Source organism: Haemaphysalis longicornis, unplaced genomic scaffold (genome assembly GCF_048455015.1).
Source record: "Haemaphysalis longicornis isolate Haplotype H1 unplaced genomic scaffold, Haemaphysalis longicornis Haplotype H1 scaffold_9, whole genome shotgun sequence".
Lineage (NCBI taxonomy): Eukaryota > Metazoa > Arthropoda > Arachnida > Ixodida > Ixodidae > Haemaphysalis > Haemaphysalis longicornis.
This window is the reverse complement of record NW_027526460.1, coordinates 147,753,592-147,772,561: the sequence shown is the minus strand read 5'-3', so window position 1 is coordinate 147,772,561 and position 18,970 is coordinate 147,753,592. Positions and strand designations below refer to the sequence as shown.

Genomic DNA, 18,970 nt, shown 5'->3' with positions numbered 1-18,970 from the left:
CTGTTTATACACGGGTTACCCTTCAATCCTATATATAAAAAAACAAATTAGCCTATTACTCCTTCTCTGTTGTGGAAATTAGTGCCTTCGTAATCTTGATGGTGAAGCGACATTCACACACTATAATGTAAGTGATTCGTTTCTTTTTCCGATTTAGCGTATATTTTAATATATAAGCGTACTGAATCGAAAGCTGTACACTGTAAAAACAATCCGTAATTTTACGGACAAATTACGGACCAGATGGCCGTAATAAAACAGAGCCGTGTTCCGTTTGATGCCGAACAAAGAAAACATCCGTAATTTAACGGAAGTGCGCTCCGTCCCTCAGTATACGGATGCTCTCTCCGTTACACGTCAAACGGAATGTTTTTCTGCTTTGCAAAATACGGGCGTTTCCTCTGTATGATGCGGAACAGAAACAGGTCAGTTTATTAATAACTGCAAGAAATGTATTGTCGTGTCGATCGTCGGGAATCGATCGAGAAGCGAAAACTTCGCCTCGACAACATTCGTGCCGTAATGAATGCGGCTCTGTTTCGTTAGTTTCTAAAGTGTAATAAACTTAGTGAGGACCATGAGGCCCACACCGCTCAGCACGAGCGCTGTATCGTATACGACACTCCGGCGACGTCGCTGCCCCGGACCTGAAAACTGCACATGCGTGTGTGACCGGCACACTTGTAGAAAATATAAGGTCATTTGGGTGCTGAAGCAGAGTTACGGAAGGTAATTTAGTTCTTAAGGAATCAATATCGTCCGAAGTATTTAGCCTAAAGCTTACAACCAAAGCACAGCAAGCACTATTCATGCAGTGCGAAATCGCAGTCGCAGCCAGTCACACACATTTTTGCGAGCGCTTTCTCAAAACAGCGGAGTTGATGGCGATCAACTATTGTGGGGGCTTCGCGGAACCTTACTGCGAAAGCGCTATTTAAGAAATCGCACTTCATCAGCCAGAAAATCTGTAAGGCAGCTGTAAGGCAGGGTGGGCATCCATGTATGCAGATTGTTCGGCGCAATGGTAGCGTTCGGTGGTGCAGTCCAATAAAATTCCCCCGCATTTCCCCGAGGGGGAGAATGTGAAAGTGCGAATGCACGGTTGTCGGCCCGCTTGCGGCGCTTGCGCTCGGCCCCCGCAGCCCACCGCCTCGCCGCCTTCTCTTCCATCTCTTCCATCGGGTTTGTAGTATCACGTGTACACCACGCAGTTATGAAGCCGCTATAACGCCGCTGAGTCGCCAACGCACGCCGCCAACGCACGCCGCAGGGGAGCAACCGAAGACCGGCTTTTGATACATGGGGCAACTGTAACTGTAAACTGTAAATATTCAGTAAGTCTGTTGCAAAGCTGCAATGGCTGCCAAGACCGTTGCGCCGACGACCGCTTGCGAGTTCGTCACCTACATGCCTGCCTGTTTTGGCCTTAATCCTCGGACCATCGGTTGAATGCACCATCTCTGCCGCTCATCGGGTAAGTTGATTTCATCATATGAACATGCGCTGTATGCAAGTTGCGCTCGTACCGTTCTAGTCATCGAAATCGCTGCGTTCGGTCACGAACCGACGTCTTCGCTTGCCTTTGTTCCTCGTACAGCAGAAAACCTCAGAAAAAATGTGGAGGTGCCACAGTTAGCGAGCTGGTTACTATTATGAAACATTCCCTACGCGGTGTGGTCTTTCTATCATTTTGTGTCCCATCCCTACTGAAAATATGGCAACGATATCCATACGACATGAATGATATCATAAACATTTCAACGACATGTCTTCGATATCGCAGAGATTTCAATACGATGTCGAAGAAGCTTTATGACATGTCATTGACATCGTAAGGATTTCAATGACTTATCGTTGTCCTCTGCCATCGTAAGGGTCCGATGTCGCAATGACTTCAACGACATGTCTTTGACATCGGAAGGCCTTCTTCGACATGTCGATCTGCTACGATATCATAAAGGTCTGTTATCGCATAGAGCGGAACGACATGTCAAGAAAAGATCGACAACATCTTCATGATATGAAGATTTCAACGATGAGTCGTAGAATTTCTGCAGTATGTCTTCAAGGTAGTCTTACGACGTGTTACATATCGCACGAATTAGCCCATTGTGCCCTGTGGTTTCTGTAACATATTGCAGACAACATATATTCTGCCTTGTCAGCACTGGAAAAAAGTACAAGGTACAGTACAAAATAAAGTACAGTACAAACGCTGACACTTTGCACTCTCAAGTTTACTTACACAAAATTCAAATTCTTTAACCTTTGTAATGTTGTTTTTTGTTCTTGGCCATGTGTTCATCTGTGCTTGTCAGCAACTGGTACAGCCTGCTTGTAAATGGCACGGTACAACCCCCCCCCCCCCCCCATTCTATTTTTTCCTGTTGCATCTCTTAGTCAGTCATTTTCATAGTTTTGTTCGCACAGAGCGTTTGTCAACCCGGTCCGGTGGTGTGCATGGCTAGACAGAAAGGTGGCTGTGTTTCTTAGTCACGTTCTCTTTTGCAGTATTGCTGTACCCGTTGACAACTGCATACAGATTTCTGGTGAATGGCGCCATAGAGTCCCCACACCTCTTTTTTTCTGTCGTATCTCTTGAAAGTAATTTCTGTGTACAATGTCTTTTATTTATTTATTTATTTACTTATTCACAGAATATTGCAGGCCCATTTAAGGGCCTCAGCAGGAGGGGCAAGAATATAATACTGCACACAGCTGTAAATCAGCAAGAACAAAAAAAAGATACATCAGATGCAAAAGATACAAAAAGATACATCATGGGTCATGGTTCAATACGATCAAGTGTTGGATCAATATGATCATGGATCAATACGATTTTGAGAGTGTTGCTGTGCTTGCTGCCCACCGTGTTAGCCTTGCTTCAAAATTTCTGTGCTTTTGACATCTTTTTGTTTCTTAGTCAATATTGTGTGTGTGTTAGGTCATGCCCTCTCCCTCTGCTTCTTCAATCTGTTACCTATATCCCCCCTACATACACACCAGCAGGCATTTTTATGTCTGCCCAAGGGTTGAACTGGTACTCGGACTATTTGGTCGACTGTGTTCAGCCAACCATTCAATAACCCTAAATTGGACTGGGCGATCTAAACACACAGCTCTTCAACCCTGTTGCAAAGTGAACTGACAGCATTATTAGGTGACATTTAAATATGACACGTAAAAACACAGTGATTTCTACTAATAGCATCTTCGATAAACTGCACCAGTCACACCGGGGCGCACCGGTGCGCCTCTTCATCCTTGATCAACTGCGCCGGTGTGCACCATCTGTCCTCCATAAACCGGGCCACACCGTCGCGGGGCAGTTTTTGGCTGCCCCGCCACACACTGAGGGAGTCGACGGGGCTCCGGGGTGCAATCACAAGATACATTGCGAACAACGCTGGAGAAGCGGCTTCCTCCACCGTCTGCTGCAGCGACGGTGGTGATGCCGCATCGGTGCACTTGTGTGAAGGTGGACAGAGCTGTATGTTGTTGCTGACAAGGATGACTTACGAAATCATTGGGCAATGATGGAGTAAAAGTAAAAAGTTTATTGGCATAGCTTGCGACGGGCTCCGCACGGAGGCAACAACGGCCAGAGATTGTAAATGAAGACATGAACTTCGTGTACTGCAAAGAAGGCTGCATGAATTGCCAGCCAGTTGGAGATTTGCATCCGCTTCGTTCGATTGAATTTTCATGAACAGTCACTGCGGTGCCTAGACCATCAAGCGGAAGGGTGGACAGAAACAGGCACTCGTATCATGGCTTTAACGAAGATGAGAATCAGCTTGTATGTAGCTGTTTAGTTGAAGCGGTGAAAGTGCATTGTTGCGCATGTGTGACGGATATGGGTTTAATGTACACATAATCATTGCCCTTCAATAAATATCACTTTCTAGTAGCGCTGTGTCACATTATGCTACTGTATTGCCACTTGTGAACATTTTTATGCGTTGCTTTCTTAGCTTAAGAGATGGTGCTTGGGTAGAATTGCTCAGTTTGTCCTCGATCAACGCTCCATGCCGGGTGCACATTGTCACCTGGCACTGTGCGTTGCACCGGTTTTGGGGGCAACCCCGGTGCGTGCTTATTGAGGACGTTATATGTTGACAACCGACCAAAACTAAAAAGCACCATTTATCATTTTCAGTGAAATTGACACCCCTTGTTCCTTCAGGGAATGTTTGTAAGGATCTTACTGGAAGATGCACAAGTTGAGCACAAACAAGGGTTCATCCAGAATTTCGCTTTTGGGGGATTGTCCAAATTCTCCTCATGGGGTGATGGGGGTATTTTGAGTGGGGAGGGGGCATTGAAGAAATCCCTGTTTAAACTTTACAACGCTCCAATAGGAATTAGAGTATTTGAAAACAGCTGCTGATGGGACATGCTTAATCCATAAAAGCACATAACAAGCTGGGGCTTCAGCATTTTTTTTTTTTCAGTGAAACGTACCATGTACAGCCAAACTGTTCACTGTGAAGTATTTGTTTCTGTATAACAGCACGTTGCGCCGTATCCTCCAAAACAGTGCATGATCGACAGACGCTAGACGTACACATTTGTGCCCTAGCTGCCTGTCCACACTGTATTTTTCCTTTTTTAAGTAACAGTCAGACGCCCTACCAAACAACGATGTCAAGACATGCTTTGGCTCACACCAAGGCAAGCACAGTTTATTGCTGCAGCCTTGGTTGCTTTTCTTTAGCGACAAACTCAATCGGCTGTGCAGATGTATTTTAGGGCGTGTAGGCAGGGATTCTATCTTCTATTTTCACACGGGCCGCTGGGAGCGGCCTGTAATATTCTTTTCGCTCGTCGCTACCGCACACTGTACCTGTTTGCTGTACCCATCACGGTTTTCGCGTCGTTCGTCGCTTCGGTTGCTTTCTCATGTTGCGCCTTGAGCTATGCCCACGTACTCTAACTACTTCAGAGGTTTTCGCTGCTGTCAGCAGTCGTTTTACACAACAGGTTTGCTGTCATTAATTGTCGTATTAGCGTGATGTGGCTTGTCTGCAAGATCGGTGCGTGACAAACAAGCGTTACCAAACTAGCGGCGTATTTCACTTCATTCGTGGCTACCCTCGCTTGCATGGAAGAGATCGGGAATGATCTGAGATAGCTTTGTTGGGTCAAATAAGGGAGCTTTGGCTATATCGCTTGTAACACTAGCGTAGTTGGCCTTGTCAGCAAGATCGGTGCGAGAGAAGCAAGCGAAATGTCTAAACTACGGTCAAAACAAGACGCAAGCAACAATATCCATTGACACTTTGGTAATTATACTATATTCTTAGCCCACCAAACCCTCTTGCTAGGATAGTGCAGTGGTAGAATACTCGTGTAGCGTTTTGATAGTCGGAAGTTCGAATCTCGGCGAAGATCTTTTTTTTTTTGTCCGTGAGGAATTTAATAGCTTTTCTTTTTTACAAGGGAAAGCGCTTGTTTCCTGCTTCCATCCTGCTTCCAATCACGTCAACGTTGGCGATTTGTTCCGTCTCTTTCTCTAAAAAAGGAAAAGAAACCGCTGAGAATTGACCGGAATAAAGGCCGTCAAAACTATCGAAACTACTTTAACATCAATGTAAATATGTCAGAGTTTTTCATTACTATGTACTTCTGCGTATGAAAACCTCAATTTGAAGATATAAACTTGTTATAGCTTTCAGAAACGAAAAGATTATTGCCAATATTCTCGCACTAACACGACTTTCGTCAAACTGAGAGGTGCTGCTATTGCAGCCTGGCAACTATGTCTCACATTGTGTGTGTGTGTGTTTGTGAGGATCCCGCGCAATCCCGCGTTTGTGCTGTGCTGTTTGCATCAGTTTTATCTGCAGATTTCCAGCTGAAATCAAACTTATAGAAGTTTTATTGCGCGATGTCAGTCCTTCCAACCTACGCATGTGTTGAAAACATGGGCACTGGAATAACGATCATCGCCGCCCGCCTCAGAAGACTGCGCGTCAAAAGTGGATGGCATTGCTTCCGAACAAAGTGTATTGGTGTTCGCAAAGTGAAGACGACAGTGAAGAAGGATTTTACGTAGGAAACATCGTTCCTGCTAGGGTAAGTAGGCATGTTTTATAAATCTGTACTTGTTTGGAACGGGTTCTGGTGTTTATGGGTCAGCGGTTCACTAAACCCCCATCTCATTTTCTCTTAAATCCTAGGGGACTTGCGTACTTTCTGGGCGACCTGGATTTACCTGTCCACGGTTTCCGCGGCAGTCAGCATCAAATTACGCGTAAGCTAGACCCTAACTACGACGCTCGCGCTGTAGTAGAGGGCTGCTAATTATTTGACATGATTACATCACGCGAGGTTCTTTAATTAACACCTATGCGTTTTTGCGTTATGTGTCTACCAAAATCTGCCTTCGCGACTGCAGATCCCGTCGAAATTTCGCGTGAGCGGCACAACGCTGTGATCAGTACACATTCGTGAATGCCTGCGGTATACGATGAAGTAACGTGGACAGGAGATGTCCTGGAAGTAGTGTACATGCGAAAAAGCGGGCACTTGATTCCGTAGGAGCAGCTCGCGGGAACTGTGGGGCTCGATATCAGAGGCATCTGCATTGTTGTAAATTAGTGATGAAAGTTAAGCAAGGTGTCAACATCCTAATATCCCGAAATTGAAGACCATACAGAGACTAACAAGGAAACTGTAGGCCCGCACTCTCAACTCGATTTATATTGGAGAATCGAACTTGCAAAGACAAGCTAGGCAATGCAATAGAGGATCCTCAACAAGCACACACTAGTCCCTATTGAAAGCTATGGACCCAGATAAGCTGCTAGCATGCGTTCAATGCAAATTAGCGTAGCGGTAAGCTTTGGATATATCATGAATACCCCAATCGCATTACTGGCGTGTCTAATAAACACATCGTTAATGTGACCTAAATTTCACTTTGGATGTTGCTGGAATGTTCTTATTATTGCCTTGATGGTGAATGTCCTTAAGCGATTACAAATCCACTTGATGCAAGCATTTGATCTTTGCGTGGCCTTCTCTTGTATTTCAACTACTGTCTGTGCACTCACAGATCGTGTACCTTCAGGTGCTGCTGCTGGCTGTCCTGGGTCGGCTGCCTGTCAGTCCAGTTCCCAAGGCTTTGCCAGGGCCTCCCCTGGCCAACCACCTGCTGGACCTAAGCTGCGGCCGGCCTTCCCTTGGTGCTCTGTATGCTTCGCCACCAGGAAAAGCCATTCCTTTGTCTGTCACCTGGCACCAAGTCACTCGGCACACCCCTTCAAACGCACGTCATTTCCTCGGCCCCAGGCACTGCTGCCATTCAGCGCACCCATCGATTATGTACTTGCAGGTTAGTTATTGCACGTTGTGCAAACTTCCATTGTCATGATGTATACCTGTTAGCAGTGTTCTAGCCTCTGGTTATTGGAAACATTTTCGTGAAGCAGTGCTGTGCATTTTAAGCATGTTATTGGTTAGTGGGGATATTCAAGAGAATCTGGAGGCGCAGGAAGAGAAACCGAACTTTGTTTTAAAGGGTTCATTCGCATGGAATCAAGCCAGGCAATCCTTTTAAAATGTTTCTATACATATGCAGCGGGTGTGGAGAGGGCCTATCCGTAATCCACATACTCATTCAATGTAAGGCACTTGACATAACACAATGCAAACACTTCCAACAACTATACACACGACATATTCCACAACACCCGTCATACTTCTTAGGAGACAAGCCCATGTTTTCACTCAAACGTGTTTTCGAGTTTCTTACCGACGTAAAATTTTTACATCTCATTTCTTATCATGCATCTTGACAACCTGGCCCTTTACACCAGTCATCTTAATTATGTTGTGTCTTACTTTGTTTATTTTTACTGAAATGTTTTACTTTTACTTTCATGTCGCTCTCATAACACGACTTTTGTTTGGCGCTCTTTGCCCTTAGTTTGCCTTGCGCCATTAAAACCTAAACACCATCATCATCATAAAATCTTTCTATAAGGCTTGAAGAACTAACCATACAAACTGACGTGGAACTACTTTCTATTTTAGGTAAGCTTAAAATTCCACCTACTTCAGATCCTACTGGTATTATTTACAGTGTACTGAAAAGTACAATCCACACTGTAGAATTCTGATGGCGCTATTTTCAGTCTCTCGACAGGCGCTATTCTCAGTGATGGGTGGATAGCCGAGGTAGTACAAACCTTTCCATCTGGGTACCGTGCTTCACCATTAAACTACAGGCCAATTTTCCTAACAAGCACCATATGCAAGGTTGTGGAACATTTCATTCTCTCTCAAGTCACCAAGTACTTATAAAATTACATCATCATATTTGAATATCAGCATGGGGTTAAGAGTAACTCACAAGGGTTACTCTCGTAAAACGCAACTTTCTGGGATTCTTCAGGGTCTACATTCATCCATTGACGCAGGTTTACACACTCCTGCAGTTTATCTCAATTTTTCTAAGGCATTTGATCGCATTACACACCGCAGACTACTTCTCAGACTTCACCGTAATGTCCTCATTTGGATCACGGATTTTCTTCCTTGTTGAATTAAAGGGGCCCTAAACAGGGTTCCAAATGTAGCGATTTTACGTGCTGTGCGCTGAAGGAACAGCATCCCGCAAAAAATGGTTTAAAAGTGTTAAGTATTAGCTAAGTTATTGTTCAATAAAAAGGGTTGGCAATAAGGCCTGGAGCTTTCACCCTGTCCTCGCACCTCTTAATCGGTGTGAATGCTATGACATCACTGACATGCACAAGACCACTTAGAGACCTTACAGTTTCGAGGTACACACAGCCATTGACTCTGCTTGTCACGCTTTTCTTTTTTAGCAGGCGACGTGTATGCTCTGCCCACTGCTGGCTGCGCTGAGCTGAGTGGGGCAGTAAGCAGGCGGGCCGCTCGCACTGCCGTGGTTGCGTCGGTATGTCAGATGTAGAATAGGGGAAATGAGTGTTTGACGGCCAGATAGGGGGGTCCCAAACACAACATGTTCGCTGGTGACTGTAATTGAAGATTTCCACCTACGATTGGCGGTTCGCTAGCATTTCTTGCAGGTGGCGCTGTTGCAGCGAGCAGGTCCCTCTAACTTGCGCAGAAAAGGCTTAGCATCGCCGCAGTTATTCAGTCACCACTTTACGAAGCTGAGCTGATGACGATTACCAGCGCAATCTTTCACTGCACTATTTCCCCCTTTCATGCATTTGTAAACTGATTTCCAGCAATAGTCCCCCTCTGGCGGACAGGGACAAGTTTTAACTGCTGCGGTTCATGCCATATCGCGTATACACTACACAGCGGGGTCCTTGTCGACCGTGCAGGCAGATGCTTGCCGTGGTCACGCTTGTAGCGGCGATTCCACCTGCAGAGACTCTCCGTGTTTTTCGGTGTTATTCATACTTTGCAAACAATACACTATATCCACAAACTCAGCTAAGCTCGTGTAACGGATGGCGACGATCGACATTTGTTTTTCCAAAGATAGCTGTGCTGTAGTGCCGTTCGGCGGAACCGCCGAACCATGCACCCGCATTTCCACCGCAGCTGGGAACGCTGATTAACTGCAGATTTTAGGAAACCCGCCAAAAGCAACGCTGTAGTGTTCAGCACCAGCTTTGCCATGAAGGTTGCGTCAGAGTCGCAAAGTTACGTCAGAGTGTGTGAGAATGGCGACAAGGATTGACAGGTAAACAAGGAAATAAGCGAAGACCTTTCTTGCACTTTTGTGCAGCATTCGCTTTACGCAGAGGTATTATATTTGGTATACGTTGTCGTGAACATGTTGTCTAGCAATTTTGTATTTGAAACCACTACCTTCGGAAGCCTATTTAATGCCCCTTCAAGTTAACGTCTGCTAATACCTCTACTTATTTTGCCCCCATTAATTTGGTGTCGTCCAAGGCAGTGTGCTTGGTCCTCTACGTTTTAAATCTATTTTTATCATCTACCATGTTGCATATCTTCCCGTGCACATCTCGTCGCAGACGGTGTTGCAGTTTATCACACAATATCTTTCGACAACCACCATCAATGCTTTCAAACTGATTAAAGCACTTCTCTGGGCTAGTTGTTCATATCACGCTTGGGTTAGATTAATGCGCTGCTTAGGCTTACGATACAAGGATGGAGACAAAGAAACACACAACGCAAATGGGTAAGTGCAAACAAGCAACTATTTGTTCTTTGGAACGCCTCCAACAGCTTTACAGAAAAGAGAAGAAACAAACACTAAAAAAAGGGTGGGGGGGGGTGGAGGGGGAGATTTAAGGCGAGAAATGAAACAACGAATCTTAAAAAGCTGACTCTCATGCCAATGGGTTTCACAAGAAGTTCTATTTCTAGTTCCGTTTACACGTTGACGCGGAAATCTTAGTTCTGATTGCCGAGTTTTTTTATGTTATCTGAACACGAAACCAACCAACTTACAGGCTACTGTTCCGTTGAAGCGGCAAGTCCGTTTAAGCGATTTCCATTTATCGAGATTATACTGTATATCAAGGAGCTCTGGGTGCAGCTTTTTGCTTTACTGGAAGCTGCACTAACATGTAAACGTCTGGTTGCAGAATTCAAGATAGTGGCTCAGCTTTTAAATATTATGTCAGTACTCTTATAATAGTGGCGAAGGATAGGGCAGATTGCATTAAATGGTTGGCATTAAGGGTTGTACAACCTGGGCACCGCCGTAATATTGCCATATATATGAACGTGTTTCATCTTTACAACAAACAAGTGAGAGCCAGTACTTTGTGCGTCTTTGCGAAGTCTTTGTCAACTTTTCACGTTGTCATCATATTTATGTGTCTACCAATTTGCCCAATGGCATGTTTTTTTTTTTTTCAACACCACTTTAAGCAGTGGTGACCATTCAGACATGGACACCGCTTAGTTGACACGGGTATTGTAAACCTCATTGCTAGGGTAGTGGTTGTTTGAAGGTGGCATATATCTGGATGCCACCCGTCAGCCACTAGCAGTCAGCAAAGCAGTGGGTGCCATCGTCCTCCTTAGTCTACTTGCAGGCTCCTAGCTATTGCAGTTATAGGTAATGCAAGCTATAAGAGGCATAATAACAGCTTGGTTTAATATGAACTGCACAATAACAGGTTTTTCAATGTACTTGTTTCCATGAAATGTTGTAGTGCTCCTCAATTTTGTGGGTTTTGGCATTCTAGGTCGACTTTGTATAGTGAAGTGTCAAGTGCACTACAAAAACCCTCTGCCCCATAGTAGCATTAAATGGCTTATGCCGGTTGCGACCCTTATTAGTGAGACTTTGCCAAGTTTGGTATTTTATTGTAGGAAATAAGGGACCTCTGAAGATATCTTATTTTTGGCATAAACCACTGCTTCACTGAATATTATAGCAATATTGCGGACAATGGCTTTAGTGAATCTTGCAAATATTTCTCGAACATCAAATAACCAAACTAATACTGTTTTACATTTGTGCTCATAAATATCCTGATGAACTATTGCAGGAGGCATCTTTAAGAAGAAATGCTTCGTAGTGTGTGAGCAGGTAGAGCTGTTTGGAGAAGGTATGGACTTCACGGAAGCGATGTGCGTGGAATTTCTTCTCTACTATGTATTCAACATGGTGTACCCAGGAAGCGTAGCCACAACACTGGAATTCATTCAGAGGTGAGTTTGATCATGCTTAACCTACTCTTTAGACAGGTGTCCTCATTCCAGGATGCCTTTAGCTCGGGCTGCATCGACACCCCTTCCAATTAAGCATACCTGATCTTCGAGGGGTGAGCTGGCCAAGGCTCTCTCCCGAAGCTTTGTGGAAAGGTGGGTGGCGGAGTCTAGGGTAGAGTCGGTGCCACCACCCACTAAGTGTTCAAGCAAACGCTTGAATCATTGAATCAATGAATCATTGATTCATTGCATAACGCGTGAGCGAAAAATGGCCAAACAGCCACTCTCCTGCTGCTCTCTCCTACCCTTTCCCACTCCGTAGCCTTCCTGCGTGCTTTCATGTCCGTCGGCCAGCGCCGCTACTCGGAAACTGTGCAAAATAGTTGGCTGTTTGTTTAGCGTTCCTCAGGCAGCGCTCCTACGCTTTGTTGTTTTTCACCATGACTGTCTGTCTTGGTCTGTTGCTGATAAAACCGCGCCACGGGCGCAAAATCACTTGTACTGCCGCAGGCTGGTGCCGGCTTTGCGCGCTTACCTACGTGGATCACCGGCCCCGAAATTTTCTGAGTGGGGCATCCCCGCTCTCTCCCCTCTGCATTTTGGCGTTGTTTTGTCACCGCTGTTCGCACTCCGCATCAGTACGCAGTTTTAAAATTGAGGACTGTACTGTAGAAGTGCCCAGACAGTGTGACCGGGCCCTCAGCTGCTTATCGTTTTGTTTTCTATAACCTTCTGAAATTTACAAGCATGTGATATTCTTGGAAAGTAATGGTAAAAGTGAGTGCCTGAATAAAAAATGTGTATGCAATTTTTCTTGCCTACATCCTCCTGAGAGAAAAATATCAGTAAAATATTGGCTGTACCCTCGGAAAATATTGTTTTTCTGCTCGCTATTTGTCCACCCAAAAATTAATATGTTCTTACACTACTTCAGTTCCGCCTTTGTCAGTTATCTTTGGAAAAATACAGCAAGTATGAAGTGAGCGACGCGTTGAACGAGATCCCCAGTGCGGCCCAGAATTAGCGCCATATCGCAGCTAACATGTGAGCGAAATGGCTTTTGAAACCCAACATGCAAGCTGACAGACACACGTCGTAGAAGTGGGGGCAGTGTTCGCGACTCGCGAGCAGTGACATAAAACGGGACGTCCGCCAGCGCGTGCCACATAGTGGATTAGTGCCTGAACTAAGCGTCCCTACCCTGCCCATTGAAAAGCACGCGACGCGTTAGGCAATGTTTATACAGGCGGCGTTGGTTCAAGGGTCAGAGGCTCACCCAGAAGCAGCAAAGTGGAGACAGTTGTGTGCAGTCAGACCGGAGCAGTCTGGTCAGGGTGTTGGAAGGTGTTAAAAGGGCCATGAAGACAAAATACGAGTTTGTTTTATTTGAGGGAGTTTTATAGTACCCCTGGCACTTGTCCAGCAGCAAACAAGGATTTGTTCACTGAGAAATTAAACAATTTAAGCCAACATTTTGATTCTCCCGCTGAATTTTGTTTTGGGACGTCAGCAAATGAAGGGCACAAATAAATTGTAATAAAGAGCGGTACGTTTGTAGTGAGGTGGGTGGCTGCGTGGGGCTGAGACATAATCTGGTTTGTATACTGAGGTCATAGCTGTCGAGAAGGACAAGGTTTACTTTTCTGCTCAAAGAACAAGGCGCATTTAAAAGCATTAGTATGAAATACGCATGCAGCTCAACTCAACTCCTCAACAGCTATGAACTCAGTATACAAACCAGATTTATGTCTCAGCCCCACGCAGCCACCCACCTCACTACAAACGTACCCCTCTATTATAAAAATTTATTTGTGAAATAATGCTGCAAGCATTATTTCACTTGTCAAATATTTGTGGTTAAAAGGGGTATGCGCCTGTGTAGCATGTGCTACAAGGTGATGGTTTTGTGTTTGCTCTTTACTAGAATGGGGAGTATGACCAATCCACGAAAAGCAGATTGGGCATGCTACTTTTGTTTAAACCATGACGCTTTCAAAAGCGTATTTGTAATGTTAGCTCTTAAATGCTACAGGCACAGAAGGACACGACCTGCCCATTTTTTTTTTTGCATTCAGAATCATTGCAATTCATAGGAATAGGGCTGAAATAAAAATTGTTCACTTGTTTATCTTACAGACAACTTTTCAACATAAATCCTCTGAGCGGCACCAAATGTGACGGAAAGCGCAAGTCACGAACCAGCGTGAATGTAAAGGTTATGAAGCTAGCGCAGGCCCTCCGAATGATCCTCTGAAGTGGTAAGTAGAAAACCTGCACATTAGGTCATTTTGGGACACTCATTTGTAGTGCTGCCTGGGCACCATGCTTAAAGGGACAGACAACTGATTTGTGTCGCGTATATGTTGTCTAGCTCATATGAAAGCCAGCGTTTTATATTGCCCAGTAACCACAAGCAATTTCTAAACCAATTGGGGGAAATACTTTTAATTTGGCAGCAAACTTCCTGAAATGGGAAGGGTGGCGGTTCGTAGTGTCGAAACTTGACACTACAATATGATATGTGTCCCTGTCACGTGACCTGCAAACCTAGCAGCTACTGTAACTGCTGAAACATTTATTGAAGTATTGAAAACCTTTCAATACAAGTATTTGTACAAGGTTAAATTGTATATGTATTTCTAAACATGCCGCCCACCGTCACTGGGGTGCTCTCAGTGTGGCTTGAACCACCATGCCCAGAATCAACGGAAGCGTTCAGTAAACAGACCTAGTGAAGGAGCTTTGACGATTCTGCCTGAGTCAGGGGCGTTCGTTCTGCCAAAATATTTGATTTCAGTTTCCAAATACGGCAATGGCAGCTTTAAAAAAAAAAATGTTGCGCCCAGGGAGAATCGAACTTCCTACCCTTACAATGTGAAGCCAAATTCTACCTATCGTCTATCCCAACAGATGGCGCATTCGTGCAAAAGAGACCGTTGCATTAAAAACAGACATAAAGGAACAGGAAAGCCTGCGATTCAAACTTTTTTAGCTGGGGACAAGTTTTTAAATAGCGTTTTTCATCTCGCATACAGACAAAAGTATGTTGCCGAGCTACCCTATGTCGTGGTTGCCAGAATTATTTTTGGGAGGGACACATACGGCTCGTAGATCTAAAAATTTCGATTTAAGAAGTTCTGCGCCGTTATTAGCACAACCGTTTCTCGTCAAGGTGCTCTAAGTGATGCCCTTTCATTTGGGATAGAGAATATATACTCGACAAAAATCGGTTGTCTGTCCCTTTAAGCTGTGTATCCCGTCTGAGCCACATCTGCAGATATGTTCTCAGCATGCCCCACAAGCAATACAAGGAGTTTTGCTCATTTCAAATTTTTTGTAGCGCAAAGATTCTCTAGAAAATGTTCAAGCAGTGTCCGATAGCAGGAGGGGCTATTATTGCGCGCTAGTAATAATGGTTCATCTATCTGAAGTGAAATTTAATGCAAAAAGTCAGGTGGCTAAACATACCAACGTTACTCAAATTACGATCGTTGTGAACGTGCACCTTGGGGATTGAAATGTTTCGCACCAGCCTCCTGCACGGAGCCTCACGGTACCGACGGAGGCCTGGTCCGGCTGCACCCATGGCCACTACGCCAAACCGACACCTCTCTATTCAACAGCTGGTGGGGTGCGACGTCTGTCACCTCGCTTTGTGAAACTTTTGCCGTGGCTCTACACTTGTGCAGAGAGCCGAGTCTGAGATTACAAAAATAATAATTTCAGCATTCCCACGATAATAAAAATGCCTTACGCTTGCTTAGTTTTTCAATTCGATATTTTCAACGGAACTCCAGGCTATCTATGCATAGAATTTAAAAATGGTTTGTAAAAAGGTAGTGCAGTTCGTACCTTGTGATACTCTATTACAAAAAAACTTTGTTGAAAGGTGGTTTCAGTTTTATGTACGTTCAGAACCGATTGGAAAGTGCACTGCTCCCCCCCCCCCCCCCCCTAATTTCCCAAAAATTTGATTTTTTTTTAGGCTCCTAAGGTGACATAATAAATGTTGTGCTTCTGGTCCAAATCAAGGTTCTTCTGCTGCAAAATTGAGATTTCGCTGCTTCAAAAACTGCTCCCAAATGTGATTCAGTTGTCTCACCCCTGGGAATTGATTAATGCATTATGGGGTTTAACTGACGAGGGTATGTTTAACCTCTGTGTGCACCACTTTGCGCCACTGTTCTTCAACCTAACCGGAGTCATGTTTTTCGGTAGCATCCTTGTTCTTGATGGAAAAGCAGGCCATCTGCTTGGACAGGCCCGTACTTATGGCGATGTCAGCCTGCTTTTTGCCATGTTCGACAGCGTTAATAATGCGTAGTTATTCCAACAGTGAAAGGGACTACCCTGCCGCTGGTTGCACGAAAAAAGTCCTCCGACACTGGCTTGGCCTGGCTGCACCCACAACCCATTCTATGCCGGCATTGTTGTTAGACAGTTCTATGCCGACATTGTTGCTAGACAGTTTTTTCACTGAAATAAACTAACAAAAGGCATATTGGGGCTGGCACCTTGAAAGTCTGCTATTTTTTGCCCAAAAATGTAGTCTGTTGTAACCGACAGTGTGCTATGTAGCCTGGTCCATTATGAGCGAAGTGAACTCCACTTAAGGGGAGACACTGCTCTTAAAAAAACTTTTTTAATTTTTGAGTAAACTCTGTGAAACTTGTCAGACTTGTTGCTTTTCCTCCACTGATTCTAAATATGGCATTATTTTTTTTGTTGGTCAATTAGGTCCCGAGATAATTAGAGGTAATTAACCATTTTTGGAGGAACAATAGACAAAACTGTGTTGGTAAGAAAACTTTAATCTTTACATTTTCCGACACCATGAACACTGGTGAGTGCAATAAGACAATCAGTTTTTTTATGCGTCGCTTGGAACTAATTTTACAGCTCATTAAACCTTGGTGGCAACACTGGCAAGGAGCCATTTTGAGTGCCAACTTCAAACACTGAAGTTTAATGAGCTGTAAAATTAGTTCCAAGCGACGCATAAAAAAACTGATAGCCTTATTGCACTCACCAGGGTTCATAGAGTTGGAAAATGTAAAGATTACAGTTTTCTGACCAACACAGTTTTGTCTATTGTTCCTCCAAAAATGGTTAATTACCTCTAATTATCTCTGGACCTAATTGATTAACTAAAAAAATAATGCCATATTTGAAATCAGTGGGGAAAAAGCAGCAAGACTGACAAGTTTCACAGAGTTTACTTAAAAATTAAAAGAAATAGTTTTAAGAGGGGTGTCCCCCCTTAAAATGCATGGGCACCAAGCAAACTCAAATGGTCTGTTGTAACTGGAAGTTCGTTGTTGCCGGATCCACTGTAACGAGTGTAGACTATCCAGGTCGGTTGAATCATTAGGCGCCACTCATGGTTGCTGTGTCAACTACAAAGGATGGCACACTGCAGTGTGTTTCCACGCCACTCCAGCCTTCAAAGTGTTGATGTTCGAATGTTGATCTTGACCTTCAAAATGTTGATCTTGACCTTGACCTTCATGGTTAGTATTGACTATGTTCACACACACGTTCAACAGATAAATGCGCTGGTAGCCCACAAAATTAGGCCCTGTGGACTTGTCAGTCATTTGTCATAGGCAGATTTAGCAGTTGACAAGGAGATTGGTGTGAGGGAGAACTTGTAGAACCTGTCTTTGGAATGAGCTTTTTTCTTAAGTTTGTGTAAATTGGCAGCACTAACTTCGGACATGGCCTACACATTCTAGATTTAAATGCGATGTGCTAATTACACCTTTACAACTGCGAAAAAATTAGTGGACTTCGTACGTGTTAGGCTCTGAGAAATAGTGCTGCATACCTTCGCACATATTTTTGAATTCCCAGGTGTTCACGACTCAAATAAGTGATGCCTGGGGCTTTAATATCTTGTTTTCTTCTTTTTAGGCTGCCATGAGCAAGTTTGGAAAGACTCCAACAACATGACAGCTAAAACTCTCTATTAATGCTCCTGCCTTCGCAACACCTAAGAAGTGCTTGGTGTTCTTGGATTTCTTACACAGCAGAATCTTGACATTGCATAGATATTGTAAATTTCACCCAAAATAAACATTTCGACAACTACCAGCTGTATTCATTATTGCATATGCCAAGAACTACATATTGAAAAAATAAAACTCATTGCCAATCTATCAATATTACGGAGAGATTAGTTTTGCACTACGGAATGCCAGTAATATTACGGTCTAGCCATAGTGGGCAGCACGGTGGGTCTGTTACATTACGGAGTGGAGGTTGTATCAATTACGGGGAGGCAGGTTTTCTGAAACGGAGTGTTTGTTTTATTACGGTCGTGCTGTACCACCAAATACGATGGGTCCATTATATTACGGAGTGACGGTTCTATCAATTACGGGGAGGCAGGTTTCCTGAAACGGAGTGCTTGTTTTATTACGGTCTTGCTGTACTACCAAATACGGTGGGCCCATTATATTACGGAGTCAAGGTTCTGTCAATTACGGAAAGACGTGCTTTTTAAAACGGAGTGTGTTTTGTTACGGCCTTTCCGTACTACGGAATGTCCGTTCTTAAAATTCTTTCCGTTGTCTAAATAACGGAATTGTGTCCGGCAACATTTTACCAGCAGCTTTCTCCGTAAAATTGGCCATTTTTTTTTACAGTGTAGTTCTTTCCGGCTAGATAATCCAACCGTGAGCAAAGTTGGTTTAGATATGCAATCTATAACTCCTTTAAAAATGTTTTTTTCTAGAACCAGTGCCGCTACCAGAGCACTGCGGATCTGACGTTGGCGTGCCACTCGTTTTTGAAACTAGAAGTCGCCTCAGCGCTCGCTCTAACTACACATGACGAGTGCATAACAATCAGCATGGACTCTGAAACAGCGGGCCGTCATTGCCTCATTCGCCGCCTCTCAACTCAAGCACCCCAAACTCTCCATCGACTACCAAACTCCCCCCGCCGATGTCTTATGGACCCTTGGCCACACCGGCCTGGGGGCAACGTAGCGGCGCATACCATGTACACCAGTCATCGAACACCGGGGAGTTGCCCCCAATCCCTACTCCGGCTACGGAGTTCTTGTAGCCCTTGCATAAAAGAATAGGAGTGTTCCAAACGAATGAGTAGGTGGCGCTGGATGAGCACTGGAAATGCCGGGCTCTGCGACCGCTTGTGCTCCTCTTGCTGCCTAACGCGCAGGAGTGCTCAATTGCACTGTGATATGTTTTCGTCTTCACTGCATCATAAGAACCGCTTAGGTGTCCACGTAGTCTTTTCTTATTTTTTTAGTTGGGCCTTAACCGTTCAGTATACTATCTTTTCATTGTAGTATAAAACAAAC

General features: G+C 44.4%; 2 protein-coding genes across 3 annotated transcripts in view; both read left to right on the top strand.

The window, feature by feature from the left end:
* The window catches only part of Dsf (nuclear receptor dissatisfaction), a 131,846-nt gene that overhangs the window by 101,660 nt on the left and 11,216 nt on the right, over positions 1 to 18,970 (top strand). The window lies entirely within an intron of this gene.
* Positions 409 to 17,734, top strand: LOC144152430 (uncharacterized). Its single transcript, XM_077683698.1, has 6 exons — positions 409 to 425; positions 6,183 to 6,256; positions 7,061 to 7,339; positions 11,481 to 11,643; positions 13,780 to 13,901; positions 17,557 to 17,734. The coding sequence occupies exons 1-5, from the start codon at positions 409 to 411 to the stop codon at positions 13,895 to 13,897; spliced, it is 651 nt and encodes a 216-aa protein (XP_077539824.1). The 3' UTR covers positions 13,898 to 13,901; positions 17,557 to 17,734.

What these genes read in the sequence shown, in the direction of transcription:
- LOC144152430 (XM_077683698.1), top strand. An exon ending in CAGTCAGCATCAAATTACGC is followed by an intron (nt 6,257 to 7,060) that starts GTAAGCTAGACC and finishes GTGCACTCACAG; the next exon opens with ATCGTGTACCTTCAGGTGCT. An exon ending in ACACTGGAATTCATTCAGAG is followed by an intron (nt 11,644 to 13,779) that starts GTGAGTTTGATC and finishes TTTATCTTACAG; the next exon opens with ACAACTTTTCAACATAAATC.